At 42.4% G+C, this 13596-nt stretch overlaps 1 protein-coding gene across 2 annotated transcripts in view; it reads left to right on the top strand.

The window, feature by feature from the left end:
- The first annotated feature begins 251 nt into the window (after positions 1 to 251).
- GAB1 (GRB2 associated binding protein 1) overlaps positions 252 to 13596 on the top strand; it is a 107951-nt gene continuing 94606 nt past the window's right edge. For both annotated transcript variants that reach the window (XM_015422923.1, XM_015422922.1), the window contains exon 1: positions 252 to 478. In XM_015422923.1, coding sequence (XP_015278409.1) covers positions 407 to 478 — 72 coding nt within the window. In that variant the 5' untranslated portion in view covers positions 252 to 406. The remainder of the gene's footprint in view (positions 479 to 13596) is intronic.

The raw sequence follows: 13596 nt of genomic DNA, 5'->3' as shown, positions 1-13596 counted from the left end.
GAGACTTTCCCCGCCGCAGGCAGCAGCTGGGTCGCCGAAACTTGCGGCGGTCCGTGTGGGGGCTGCCCTATGCTGCCTCCCCTGACACCTAGGGAAGGGGAGTCCAGCGCCGCTGGTCCGCCCTGCCCGATCCCGGCTCCTCTGCCTGTCTCGGCGCTCAGCTCCGGCATATATACGCAGACCCCTCCCGCCCTCTCTTTCACTCTCACCCTTTCCCGGCCGTCTCCTCCTCCTTCCCTCCCCTCCCCTCTCCCTTCCCCCAGAGTAGCCGGAGGAGGCCGGAGCGGGCGGGCGGGCAGGCAGGCAGGCAGGCGCGGCGCTCCTGCTGAGTCTCTGGGTTGTCTCTCGGCCCAGCCGCGCCGCAGCTGCCGAGGGAAGGCTGCCCTCCTTGGGGTGTGAAGCAGCCATGAGCGGCGGGGAGGTGGTCTGCTCGGGCTGGCTCCGAAAGTCGCCGCCGGAGAAGAAGTTGAAACGCTACGTAAGTGCTTTTCGCCGCGGCTGGCGGGTTCTCAGGGGGCGCCGCGTCCCCGTTCTCCGGTCCCTCCTTCCTGTGCGTGCCTTTCTCGGGTCTTCCTTCGGCTCCCTCTCCCCCTGCGTCGCCCTGCCTTGTGTCTTTTTAACCTTTCTCCTCCCCCCACCCCCCGCTCTTTCAGTCCTTCTGGGTTCTCACCCAAGACACAACCGAGGTCTTGCGGAAGGCTCCCGGTGAGGAAGACTGCCTTTGCCCGCTCCCCCGACAGAGCCGGCCTGCCTCCAAACTTCTTTTCAAAAGTGCCAAGTGCGCAATTCGGGTTTTATAGTATTTTGCAAAGCGCTTTGAGTGGACTTGCTTTTAACTTCTGATACTGCCCGCAGACAGGGAGGGGAGACTGGGCCACATTTTTCCATTAGATTCTTCCAGGATACTTTTGTTGTCGCCGTCGTCCTACGTTTACAAAAGAAGGAACAGGGTGGTTTAGTCTACAAGATGGTAAACACTTCTGTAGTGGTTAATCAGTACAAAAATTAATGGAAGATCCTGTTGGAACCTGCTGATATTATTGGTCTTAGGAATTTCACCAGCTAAACTGTTTACACTGATTTTTGCCATAAATCTAAACATGAATCTGACGTCTGTGTTGCATTTTTCCCTTATAGACATTACTTTTGTGTACAAATAAGGTACAGCTGTCATACACGATCAGCATATGTGCGTGTATATTGCTGAATCTACATGCCTGATACATGGAAGCTGTTGCCAGTTATGGCTTCTCACTGTATATGCATGTGTGTGTGCTGCCAATTTAAACACACATACGATTTAGCCACCCTTGGAGAATCTGTCTGTACTGGGAATCCAAAGCATCCATGCAATGCCAGTGATTGAGGTTCAGGGAAGACTCTGTAACTCAGAGACTCGGAAATCTGGTGAATTTATTTTCTTTTTTAAAAATTCCAACCCCCCTTTTACTTACTGGAATGTGTCAACCCTCTTGAATTACAATTGTAATACAGTTATCATACTCAAACTATGGAAACAGTGGAAAAATAAAATATTTCCCTGATACTAATTCTTACAGGTAGGTAGCTGTGTTGTTCTGAAGCAGTAGAGTTTAAGTCCAGGTGCATATATATATATTGGCTTTGGTTCTAGTGGGGATGCAAATAATTTGGTGCACTTTGATACCCTTAGTGCCATTCTAATAGCTGGGTTTGATACTTTTGGAGGTTGTTTTTTGATCCCATGCCTTCCCTCACCCGAAATTCCACTTTATAATAATGCTATTTCACACTTCCAAGTGATCACTTTGAGTAGTCTGCAAGGATAATGTTAGGCTGTGTCCACACTGTCAAAAACCAGCAGACAAAACATCTCACAAATAGCACAGTCAGACTGTGGTCTGTGTTTGTACAGATACACTGCTGTCATCCAAGTTCAGTAAACACTATCCTTAAAAAACACAGCAAACTTTTCACCTGCCTGTGTTTCCTTTTGTCTGGGTGACTGATCCTGAGTAATGTTTGTCTCTGTCTTGGTTGTCATTGGACTAGACAAGTTTTTAAAATATATATATTTTGATACCCAAGTCAGTGAAACTGCGACTCGCAAATAGTTGATATGATTAGGGATCCAAGTGAGCAGCTTCTGAACTTTTTGAATAGTCCGTGGTCTTTTCCTTCCCTTCCCTGTTGCTGCCTCAAGTTAACTGACAATCATCTGTGCTGATAAGAATGACTGTGTTATTATTGACATGGTTATTTATTCTTAAAAGAGGCAGGAATGAACGAGAAGCCCCCCTTTGGAAATATTGCCTTAGGCTCTGTTTAATGCCTTGATCCTGTAATCCAATCTGAGAGTGAGGCACTTGCTATCTCAAGGTAACTTTGTGAATGAGCCCCATTTTTAAAAATGGCGCCTGCATCAGCATCTTGGGGTGGGGGAGGTTCAGCTCATAACAGTTCATCGCAAGTGTTAACAGTGAGCAGAAAAATTGAGTAACAGGATTGCTGGCATGTGCAGGCAGATCCAAGGCCATGACTGTCAGTTTGGGTTAGCAGTTCCAATTTTTATTTTTTTAAAAAATTGGGGGTAGCATACATAGCAGACAAGCCAGTTAAACCATGACCTGGTTGACATTTAAATCCCTCAGGTTATACAGTGGAGGGAATGTCATCCTGGACTACAGGTTTCTTGTGGCATACGTTTTTGTGGATTAGAGCCATCTGATAAAGTGGGCTCTAGTCTGTGAAAGCTTATGCCTCGATAAATAAATTGGTGCTACAGTATTCCCTGTTTTTGCCATAGTATGCATATCCCTCTGCAGTTTGTCTTCTGAACTGTATGTGTAGTTGGGACCATTTTACTTCCGTTCCATAAGCAGGTACAGATTGCCGAGAAACTATGCATCAGAAATAACTGCATGAATCAGTATTGCAGTTACTACCTTGTAAGACTGCAAAGGTATCCTGTAGTTCTTGAGTTTTTCTTTTTAACCCTTTGTGGCTGCTTAGTGGTCTGGTTGCTTACTGATTTCTGTCAGTGGTCACTGGGAAACAGACTTTCAGATACTCTAATCAGGAAGGAATAGCCTACCATTTGATTAGATAAGGTTGGGAAGGAAACATGATGAAACTTGTCTGTGACCAGGGAAGGAATACCATTTGATAAGGTGAGTGGTTGGATGCTTTGTTGTGATTGTTCCAGGACCTTAAAGCGTTCAATTTAATAAAGTGGGGCTAATTTTCATCCTTCTTTCATTTTTCCACCGTACTTTTATTCACACTGTATTCTTCCTGATCTATTGTGAACAGAATTCCTGTACCTGTAGGGTCTTTCAGTTCAAGTTTTGTTTCTCTTTTGCCCTTACTCGCTCTCCTACTCTTTTGTTTTGTTAGATACTTAGTTTGATTTAAGCAAAGAAGATTCCTTTGCAAGAAGCATTTAAAAAAGAAAATTAACTGCCTTGCTAGTATCAAGCAATTAAAGTTCGACTCTGCATTCTCTTTTGGAACACTTGACTTGGATGTATGGAGAAGGGTAGATTTTTAAAGGAAATGTTGGGGTAATGCATAAGAAATGTCCCAAGTATGAATTTCTATGTACTGCATTCCCTGGTCGAGTTGTAGTCATGGTATTCATCGTGCTGTAAAAGTAACTTGATGTGGTGTCTACTTTGATGCCAGAGAATCCATTAGGAACATAAGAAAAGCACTGCTTGATCTTACTACTTACCGTGCAATCCTGTGCAGAATTATTCCAGTCTAAGCCTGTTGATTTCATTGGGCTTAGACTGGAGTAACTCTGCATAGGATTGCGCTGTGAGCACATCAGATGTTTCTGGGAAGTCCAGAAAATGGGTGTAAAGACTCTCTGCTTCTGTATCTCCATCAGTGCAGAGGTCCATCAGTGGCTATTAGCCACAAGGTATAGATAGGGACTCTGGGGCAAGTGATGCTCTGTCTTCTTGGTGCTGGGGGGGGGTCAACAGAGGGAAGGCTTCTAATGTCCTGGCCTCACTGGTGGACCTCCTGATGGCACCTGGTATTTCTGGCCACTGTGTGACACAGAGTGTTGGACTGGATGGGCCTTTGGCCTGATCCAACATTGGCATCTCTTATGTTCTTATCCCCTCGAGCAACTGATGAGTAAAGCATGCACTCTGTGAACATGGTTCCATTTAGGCAGCATTCCTTAAGTATTAACAAACTGGGGACAATGACATTGCGGGGGAACTGTTTGAAAATCCCCTTCCCCCAATCTTCCTATCCTGGATTCTATCTCAATAGCTTAGAGTATTTTTTGAAGTGACTCCTAGCATGTCTCAACATTCAGTGCCACTTGATGCATATTCAACCTTTCCTTAGGCTGGTTGGTGTGTGTGGTGGGGAGTTCCTTAGCTAAATTTACAAAGTCCTAGTGTCCTGTAATTCATCTAAAACCATCTAACACAGTTGTTCTACTACATTTTGTGGCAACAGATTCCATAAATTAATTGCACGTAATGTAGATATTACTTAATTTTCTTCTCTTTTGAATGTACTGCTTGTTAACTTCGTTAAGTGCCCCGAGTTCTAGTAGTATTACAGAAGGAGGAAATGTTCCGTCATGTTTCTTCAAACCATGCATAATTTTATAAGCCTCTATCATATCTCCCCATAGTCATCTTTTCCCCTAAGCTAAAAGCCACATGGTTTAACCTTCCGCCTTAGATGATGATCCCTTGATTGTTTTAGTTTTGTTTTTTTTTAAAAGATGCAGAAAGAAACAAGTTTTTAGATGGGAGACCAGAACTATCCATGGTATTCCAAATGCAGTTGTACCACAGATTTATGTAGTGCCATTATGCCATTCTGTTTTCAATTCCTGTCATAATAAACCCCAACAGGGAACTTGCCTTGCTTGCTCCTATATGTATGAGCTGACATTTTCACTAAGCTATCAAGAAGATATTTCCTGGAACATTGCAGGCAGTTCAGATCTCATTGGTGTATAGGCAGTGCTCATCACTGTACATTTACAGTGAAATATTGTGGATCTTTTAGTCAGTTTAAGGAGACCTTTTTGAAGCTTTTCACTGCTAATGTTGTTGCCTTCCCAAATAGTTCAAGTTACTTCACTACTCACCCCTGACTTCAGTTGCTCTATGCATAAATTAAGTAGCACTGCTCTGATTACAGATCTGGGGGAACCAACATTGTGTTTCACCCTCCATTATTCAAACTGTTCATTTATTTCTGTGTTTTGTTTCTTATTTTTTAACCACTTACAGTTCCATAAGAAGCAGCCTTCATGTGGGGCTTTGTTGGAAGCACTTTTTGGGATGTCCAAGTGTACGATGTTTAGAAAGGATCTTCGTGACACTTAAAACAAAACAAAACTGCAAAGGCTGGAGAGGCAGGATTTCCATTTGTGGAAGCAGCACTGATTCTTTCAAGGCTTTTTCTTCTCTGTTTTATTTTGAGCAATAGCTAACAATGCTTTCCACCAATTTCGGGGAACAGGTTTTCAGAACTAATTTCCTGGATCTCTTTTGGATCCCTTTACAAGTTACCTTCCAGTCCTGCAGTAAGAAAGCTGGTTTTAGGGATAATGTACATTATGTTAGGTTGAGAATTTCACGTTTGAAATTTCCAAGAGGTCCTGAATGTATGTCATTCAGTTCTAGTGGTCTGTTAAAAGGTTTGTTGAGTCTCTCTAGCACATTGTCCTTATGTCACTAGTATTTGATCTCTGAATACCCCTACCTAAAATAGCCGTTCTGGTGCAGGTATCTTCCATACAGAATCTGAATAAAATTTCTCTCTCCTCTTTAGCTATCCTTTTCACCACTGTATCATGAAACTGTGTCTCTGGTTTCCAGATTCTGACTTATGTAGGGCTGATTTTGCACTAGAGCTGCCTCGATGTTGCGCCACCGTTTGCCCTGATACTATTGGTCAATTTCACACCCGAAGCTGCGGGGCTGCATTTTGACTCACGGCTTTGCCCGATTTCCCCCGCAGTTTCGTGATCCTGTTTTTTGAGGATCATGAAACTGCGGAGGAAATCAGGCGAAGCCGCGGGTCAAATGCAGCCCTGCGGCTTCGGGTGTGAAATTGACCAATATTAATGGGGCAAACGGTGGCGCAACATCGAGGCAGCTCTAGTGCAAAATCAGCCTGGATGTCTTTATTGTTTGCTTTTAAGGTTCAGAGCAATGTGCTCCTCATTGTGTGTGTTTTTTTTGCTCAACATATTGTCAGCTTATATTTGTTTTGTTTAGGTTTGTGCTCATATTTTGTTTTTCTCATTTCCCCTCTTTTAAAGGAAGCCTTCTTGGCTTTTATTGCTTCCTTGATTTTATTCTTTAACCATCATTGCATGCTCTTGAATTTATTAGTACTTTCCCTTATGTATGGTGTATGTTCCATTGGTGCTCCAATTATTATAGTTTAACATAAACTCCAACCGCCCTGAAGAGACTTGACCCTTTTGAGTCTTCCTTTTATCTAATTCCCTCATATTAGTGAAGAGTTTGGAAATAAATTTGCCCACATTGGACTTTGAAGCAGCTTTTTGTCTTTTACATCTGATGGCACTGTGGTCATTGTTCCATTGCTCAGCAGCCCTTGTGAATGAGTACCAGCCAGAGTTGTTTCTCCTCCAGGGAGCTTCACAAGCTAACTGTACTAAGGCAAAGCATTCATTCTGTCTAGAAATTCAGGTGTGGGTGTGTGACTGAACATATATGTAGTCATTCAATGCAAGCATTTGAACGTAACATTTATTACATCACTTTCTCTTTTTGCCATCTGGTACTTGATTTCTTTCTCCATTTCATGGTAGTCCTCAGTTTTACGCAAAGTATGTTCCTGATCTTTTATTGGTTCCCCCCAGCATGTCAGTTCAAAGGCTCCTGTATTTCCTTCTGCCATCATTCTGTGGAAGTGTTTGTATTCTCTTACATTTTCTGGGTTTTGTACCCTGTTTGACACTCAGAGCAACTTTTTGTAAGTGACACTTTCCTATACTTCTATGCAGGGCTTTTTTGGTAGAAACAGCCCAGCAGGAACTCATTAGCATAATAGGCCACACCCAACAGCAGAAGCTCATTAGCATATTAGGCTACACCCTGGACAGCACAGCACAGCACATTAGCCTATTCGGCCACACCTCCATGCCTTCCCTTGGCTTGCCCGGGCAAGCCAACCCTTGGACAGTCCGGGGAAGGCATGGGGAGGCATTTAAATGCCTCCCCAATCCTTCCAGGCCCCCCCTGCCCCCCCACCTTGGAGTCACCGGGGGTGGCGCTCTCCAGGCCTTCCCTCTGTAGCCATGCACGCAGAGGTTTTGGCTGTAGTGGGTGTGGCCAGCTCTGAAGCCAGCCGGAACTGCATTCCTGTGTGTTCCTGCCCCAAAATAGCCCTGCTTCTATGGATTTTTTTAATATCCAGGGAATGGATAACCGTATTCCATTGGTTCTCATTGCTTCACCAGGATTCTGATCTGCTTGCTACATCCCATTTAGAACCAAGCTCTGGATTCCCCAGTCTAGGCCTGACTGCTTCTGGAGCACATTTATCTATGGTTTATTTATTTATTTATTTAAATTAGCAAGATATTTTTACCCCATTTTTCTTCACAGTAGGTACCCAAAGCAGCTTATAATGTCATTCTCCCACCTCTGTTTTATCCTCACAATAACAACCCTGTTAGATAGCTTAAGCTGTGAGAGTAGAGTGTGACCACCCAAAGGTCACTTATGGAGCTTCTATACCGGGCTGGAGATCGGAACTTGTGTCTCCCAGATCCTAGTCTGGCCCTTTAACCGCTAGATCATGCTGGCTGTCCAAACTGCGTATCTCCAACAGTGCAATCCTAAAACCACTTTCCTGGGAGTAAGCCCCTCTGAATATAATGCCCCCTAAATAACATTTTCTAGCACACTTTCCCAGCAATTCTTTGGTTCCTTTAAACTGCTGTTGTTTGTTATGTTTGCTGCCAAGTTCTACTGAATTTCCATATTAAGGATCAGAAACATTTACACCATCATTCTGGAGGGATGAATTGTCTCAGAGCTCGATCGCTCCTGTTGGTTTCCCCCCAGCATGTCAGTTCAAAGGCTCCTGTACAGTCTTTGGGAAGGTAAGCACCAGCTGTCTGATCGCACTGTGCAGCTCTTTTTAAACTTTTTTGCATCTCAAAAATGTTTTACTGTAGAGGTCCTAAATGTTTGGCATTCTACTTAGCAACTTAAATTTGGCTTTCAGATTCCGTAGTGTTGTTAGTGCCAACATGTACCACAACCACTGACTCCGACTTTACAATATCTAAAAGCCTATCTGAGTTGTTATGTGAGTTTTACATGCCCCGCCCAAACCCATCACGCTGTGTTCCTAATCCAGATTTCACTCCCAGGAGTGTCCCTCCCCTTGAATGCATGCTGTGCTTGAGAGGACATCACTTGAGAAATGGGGGTGGTTTCACAGTAAGCTTGACTTACGAGCTGTTGGCCTGGGAGTGAAACCACCCTGTTATGTCCTTGAATCTCTGTACTTCTTGACTTCTCTGGGTCATTCATTTTAGCTTGAAGAGAATTTTCCCTAAGATCCAGGAGCTCCACACACAAACCACACACCCAGAACTTCTGCCCAGCAGGCAGGTAGTCATCCACAGAATACTATTTTTGCAAAACATGGGATGGATCCCTCTGCTCCAGTGGTGTATTTCTAGCTTTAGAACCCAGGTATATACTCTGCAGATCTTGGGTCACCTGTGGCTCCTTTAATTTTGAGTCCAGAGAGTTCGTTCTGTGCCTCCAGTGACTCACCCATGGGTGCATTGGAAGTGATGCAGCCCTGGTGATGAATTGGTGTTAAAAGCTATAGAGAAATTCCCTTGGAGGATCAAAAGACACTGAAAGGAGGAGGCAAAGAGAGGACACCTAGAAGAAAGAGGGAAGGGGAAAGGGCATGCAGTGGATTTGTGGCTTTTTTGTTTAAAGGTGATCAGAAATGTGGCTCTGCCTTGGCTGTGGCCTGAGTACCACTGCTGCTGTGGTCTTTACAATAGAGTGTTTACACATGTAAATCCTGTGGTGTAAGGTTTCGATGAAGCCTGTTTTTCAGCCTTGTTGGTGAGATTGAGACAGAGCCTTTTTTGCCCTGTTGTTCAAGTCGTACGTAGGCCAAAGTCAGCTGGCTCCTTTCCTATTCCTTGACAATTTGTTGCTGGGGTTCCCTTGCAGTCTCCCTGTGGCTATCTCCCCCCAGTTTCTGTTGTAGCCTGTTACAGAAAAAGGACCTTATGTCAAGCGGATGCTTGGCTAGCTTATAGTCCCACAACTTTTTCGTCCAGCCAGATGACTTTGAGACTGTGGAATGTACACTTCAGCATGTGTGAACAAGATCTGGCTAGAAGCAATTAAAGGGTTGTCAGGGAACATAACTGGCTGATTCCGTTCAGCTAAGTTGGCTTCTTTGATCCTTTAGTCTTCCCATGGACTACTGTTCAATCTTATTCTTCAATTACGTTACGTATTCCCTTGTAGCTTTTTTCAGTTTAACTGTATGCCGGCTTTATCTCTTTCAAACTTGGCTACAATCTAGTCTAGGCTTAACTGCAACTTGTTGGGTTTATGTGCCACAGTGGAACTGAGAAACAGGAAGTCGCTACAGAATTACCTCCTTAGGAATCACCTCTTACTGTGCCTTGCCCTTGGTTTAGCTTGGAATGTTTAGGTCACAATTCCTTCACTACATACACACAGATGGCTGAATCTTTTCCCCACTTACTCTCTGTGCTGTTCCTGGGGTCCCTCTGTGCTCACTGATGTCAGTACTGAAAAAATATCCCAAGGATATAGTTGGAACTGTATTGTTGATCTTTTGTTGTCCCTACTATGAAGGCCAAGATGGGCCAGTATGGTGATTTTTTTGGAGGTGTGATTGAGAGCAAAGATAACGGAAGTGCTTTGGGGAACCATCTATCAGGAACTTTGCTTCATATATCAGTGCTGTCCAGGTTTAGTGGGGCTTATTGCATAAAAGCCCTGACTTGGATAGCCCAGGCTAGCCTGACTTCAGATCTTGGAAGCTAAGCAGGGTCAACCCTAGAGATGTGAAGGCCCATTTTTTTCCTGAAGCCTTTTTTGTTTTTTTCCGAAAAATTGAAAAAAGAAAAAAATTGATTATGGAACGTTTTATTTTAACATGATAAATAAAATATTTTAAGACAAGGTGTTCAAATATTTTCCAAATCATTTCTAATATATATATGGTATCAGATTGATCTAATTTCTGTGCACTGAGGGACAAGCAAGTCCTAGGTTACAAACTGAACTCTCCAATGTAAGAACAAGATGCATTTCTTCCTTTAGGAGGTGCTATTGTCAGAAGAAAATAAAAAGGTTTCAGTTTTGTTTTTGTATGTGGATGGGTATTCTGTTTGTAATACTTGTTTGGATACACTATATTTTTAATATGCTAGTTGTGATAATTTCATGCCAAGTAAAAATGTCCATAGTCATATTTTCTGTTCCTAAAGTAACAGAATGACTTTCAATCTAGAAAAGACAAAAGAAATGCTAGTGTAGCATTTTTTTCAATTTTTTCGAAAATTTCCATTTTCCCCCGAAAAAAACTGGAAAAAAACGGGTTTTTTTCCGAGCTTCAAAATTTTAGGAAATTTTACATCTCTAGTCAACCCTGGCTAGTATTTGGATGGGAGACTACCGAGGAATACCAGGAACGCAATGCAGAGGCAGGCAATGGCAAGCCACCTCTGAATGTCTCTTGCTTTGAAAACCTCATGACGGCAACCTTAAGTCAGCGGTGATTTGATGGCCAAAAATAAAAAAAGGCATCAAAACTTCCCTGTGGATTGCATTTTACATAATGAGATTAAGAGAATCTGGATTATGGAAATAATTATGGGCTGGCATGATCTTCCTCTTGGATATGTTTTTGGCTCTTTGGTGCTATGACGTGGTGCTTATCTGGGACTTTTGTAACGTGCCATGTGTGTAAACAGGTGCAATTGTGGTTATTTGTCTAAAAAGCTTCATGATGATCTGATTTTCTTCCTTGTTCCAAACAGAAGAGTCATTTCTGATGCCAGGTTTTTGCAACAGGATTACTTGTTCCCTTCCTCTGATACTTGAGAGGCACTCTTTCTTTTCTGCTGGCTGCATGCAGTTTATTGGAGAGAAGCTTTGCCCTTGGGATAGAAATGTTTAGATTACAAATTAGGGGGGGGGAGAGAAGAAAATGTTTTTCTTTTTATAGCACCCTACCGTTTCTCCTGTGTAAATATTTTAATAGGCTACAGTAGATCTGACATTTAAGTTGCATAAAACTGTTGCTTGTTTGCTGAGGGGGCAGAGATTCCTTGATGCGGGAATAGCAATGCTGTTTTATGTTAGCAGCTTTTGAGTGTTTTCGAGGGCAGTATTGGACCACACTGGTGCAAAGGGGTACTGTAGATCTTCTCTGTTTGTATTCTTTTTGTACCAAAGGAGGTTGGGTGGTATCTACATTGGCTAATAGGTGAAGTAGGCTTCCATATTGGGTGTTGTTAATGAGGAAATACAGGCTTTTACACATGCTTTATTGCTGCTTGGTGACTGTCAGTCAGGAGTGTGAACTGACTCTATTAGAAACTCATTGGGGTTTATAGGGATGTGCATTTAAAGTTCTGTGATCTATAACCTCTCAACATAAGTGTCTCTTGATTTTGTAGTTATGATGGGTTGGATCCAGTGGATCTGTTTTGCTAGTGGTGGCACTTTCCTCTGGTTTAGTGAGCTGACTCAAGTGCCTCCTGTGTCAAAAGAAGGCTTATTGCGTGAGTGAACGACATCTCTGCCAGCAGAAGCCAATTTGTTGAGTGTGCATATGTGAACCACCCCGAGGATGGAACCGATAGAGACCGATGTAGTTTCAAAATGAGAATAACTTGCTATGGGGGGGTATAGATTCTAATACTGGCACTTATTACTAATTGAAGCAATAACGTTCTAACAGTGTTTAGAAAGACTCATTTATTCAGATCAGTTACACATCTGTTAAGTGATGGGAAATAATTTCAATAGGACTCGTTATTTTCTGTTCTGTTTGCTCAAGCCTTGCTTGTTCAAAACAAAAGACAAAGCCTTTTCTGGCTTTAGAAATAAAAACAGTTTAACGCATTTGGCTTCTGTAATCATATTATTTTAGCCTATATGACTGTTTCTTTGTATGTAAAGATATATTTACATGCCTACTTCAAAGATCTTCTTTGTTGATAGAAGTATTACTTTGAGGAATTACATTCAGGATTATGCAGGTTTAATTTTTTGTTTGGGAATGTAAAACCAAACTTTGGTTACTGCATGATGTTTAAAAATCTTGATGATCAGAATCTCTAAGGAAAATCCATTTCCTTATAAAATCCTGCTTTTTTTTGTCTAAAGGGAATGTAATGACATTGTGGCCCTGACCAGGACAGCCTGATCTTATTCGATCTTGGAAGCTAAGCAGAGTTGATCCTATTAGTATTTGGATGGGAGACCACCAAGAAATACCAGGGTTGCTGCACAGCGCAGGCAATGGCAAACCACCTTTGTTAGTCTCTGGCTTTGAAAACCCTATGAGCTTGCCATAAATCGGCTGTGACCTGACTACAAAATTTTAAAAATGCCATTGTGAGTTTTTTAAGATGATTTCCTGTGAATGTTTGTATTTTTGTCTAACAATTGGTTGATTTTTGTTTGTTTGGAAGATGTATGTCCTGCCTTTCTGCTTTGACAAAGTATTCAAAGAAGCTTAGAAAGAAAGGTGCTTACAATAAAATGATTGCCAGGCTCCAGGAAAACAAATGATGTTTGTTAGCTTCCTTATTTGTTTTCATTATCCAAACTTCTTCCAGTTTGTTTTTTCATTCATTCAGAAATAGGTTGTTTTCATTTATACCCTGCTTTTCTTCCCAGTGGGGATCCAGAGCAGCTGATAGCATCGTTCTCCAGCTTCAACATTATCCCCACAACAATCTTGTGAGGTAGCTTCAGCTAAGAGAGAGCCATGGGCCCAGGCTCAGGTAGCAAGCTGCCATGGCACAGTGGGGATTACAGGACTGTTGTCTGTACATCCCTACAAAAAACCTATGCCTTGACAAATTCTTGAAAACAATAGGGAGCCAGTAGAATACAGCTTGCAGGGCAATATTTTAAAACGATGTATGACGCTTGGGTTAGAGTAGAGCAAGAGCTTCGGTTGTGAATCAGTTTGCAGCCCTTTTCTTTGAACTGCAAACCATTTATTTAAATCCTCTGAAGGTCACTTTTAAAGGTCACTTGGGGAAAAGGGAGCATTCTTTTATTTATTTATTTATGTATTTATTTATTTATAATTCAATTTATATCCTGCCCTCCCCAAACCGGCTCAGAGAAAATGTTGTGGAAGAATACCTATCCTCATACTTCTTTGTAAAGAAACAATGCAGTTGTTAATTTCGATATTACTATCTTATTTCATATATAAAGCTGACATATATAATGCTGTACAATGAACTTTTTTAAAAAGTCAGGTCTGAGACCAATACAGTTGTGGGGACAGCAGCTCTAATGGCATCTTGATGACAATCTGTGCGAGGAGCTTGTT

This window comes from Gekko japonicus, unplaced genomic scaffold (genome assembly GCF_001447785.1).
Source record: "Gekko japonicus isolate JY-2015 unplaced genomic scaffold, Gekko_japonicus_V1.1 scaffold110, whole genome shotgun sequence".
Taxonomy (NCBI): Eukaryota; Metazoa; Chordata; class Lepidosauria; order Squamata; family Gekkonidae; genus Gekko; species Gekko japonicus.
Note: the sequence above shows the minus strand (reverse complement) of the source record. Positions and strands in the feature narration are given on the sequence as shown.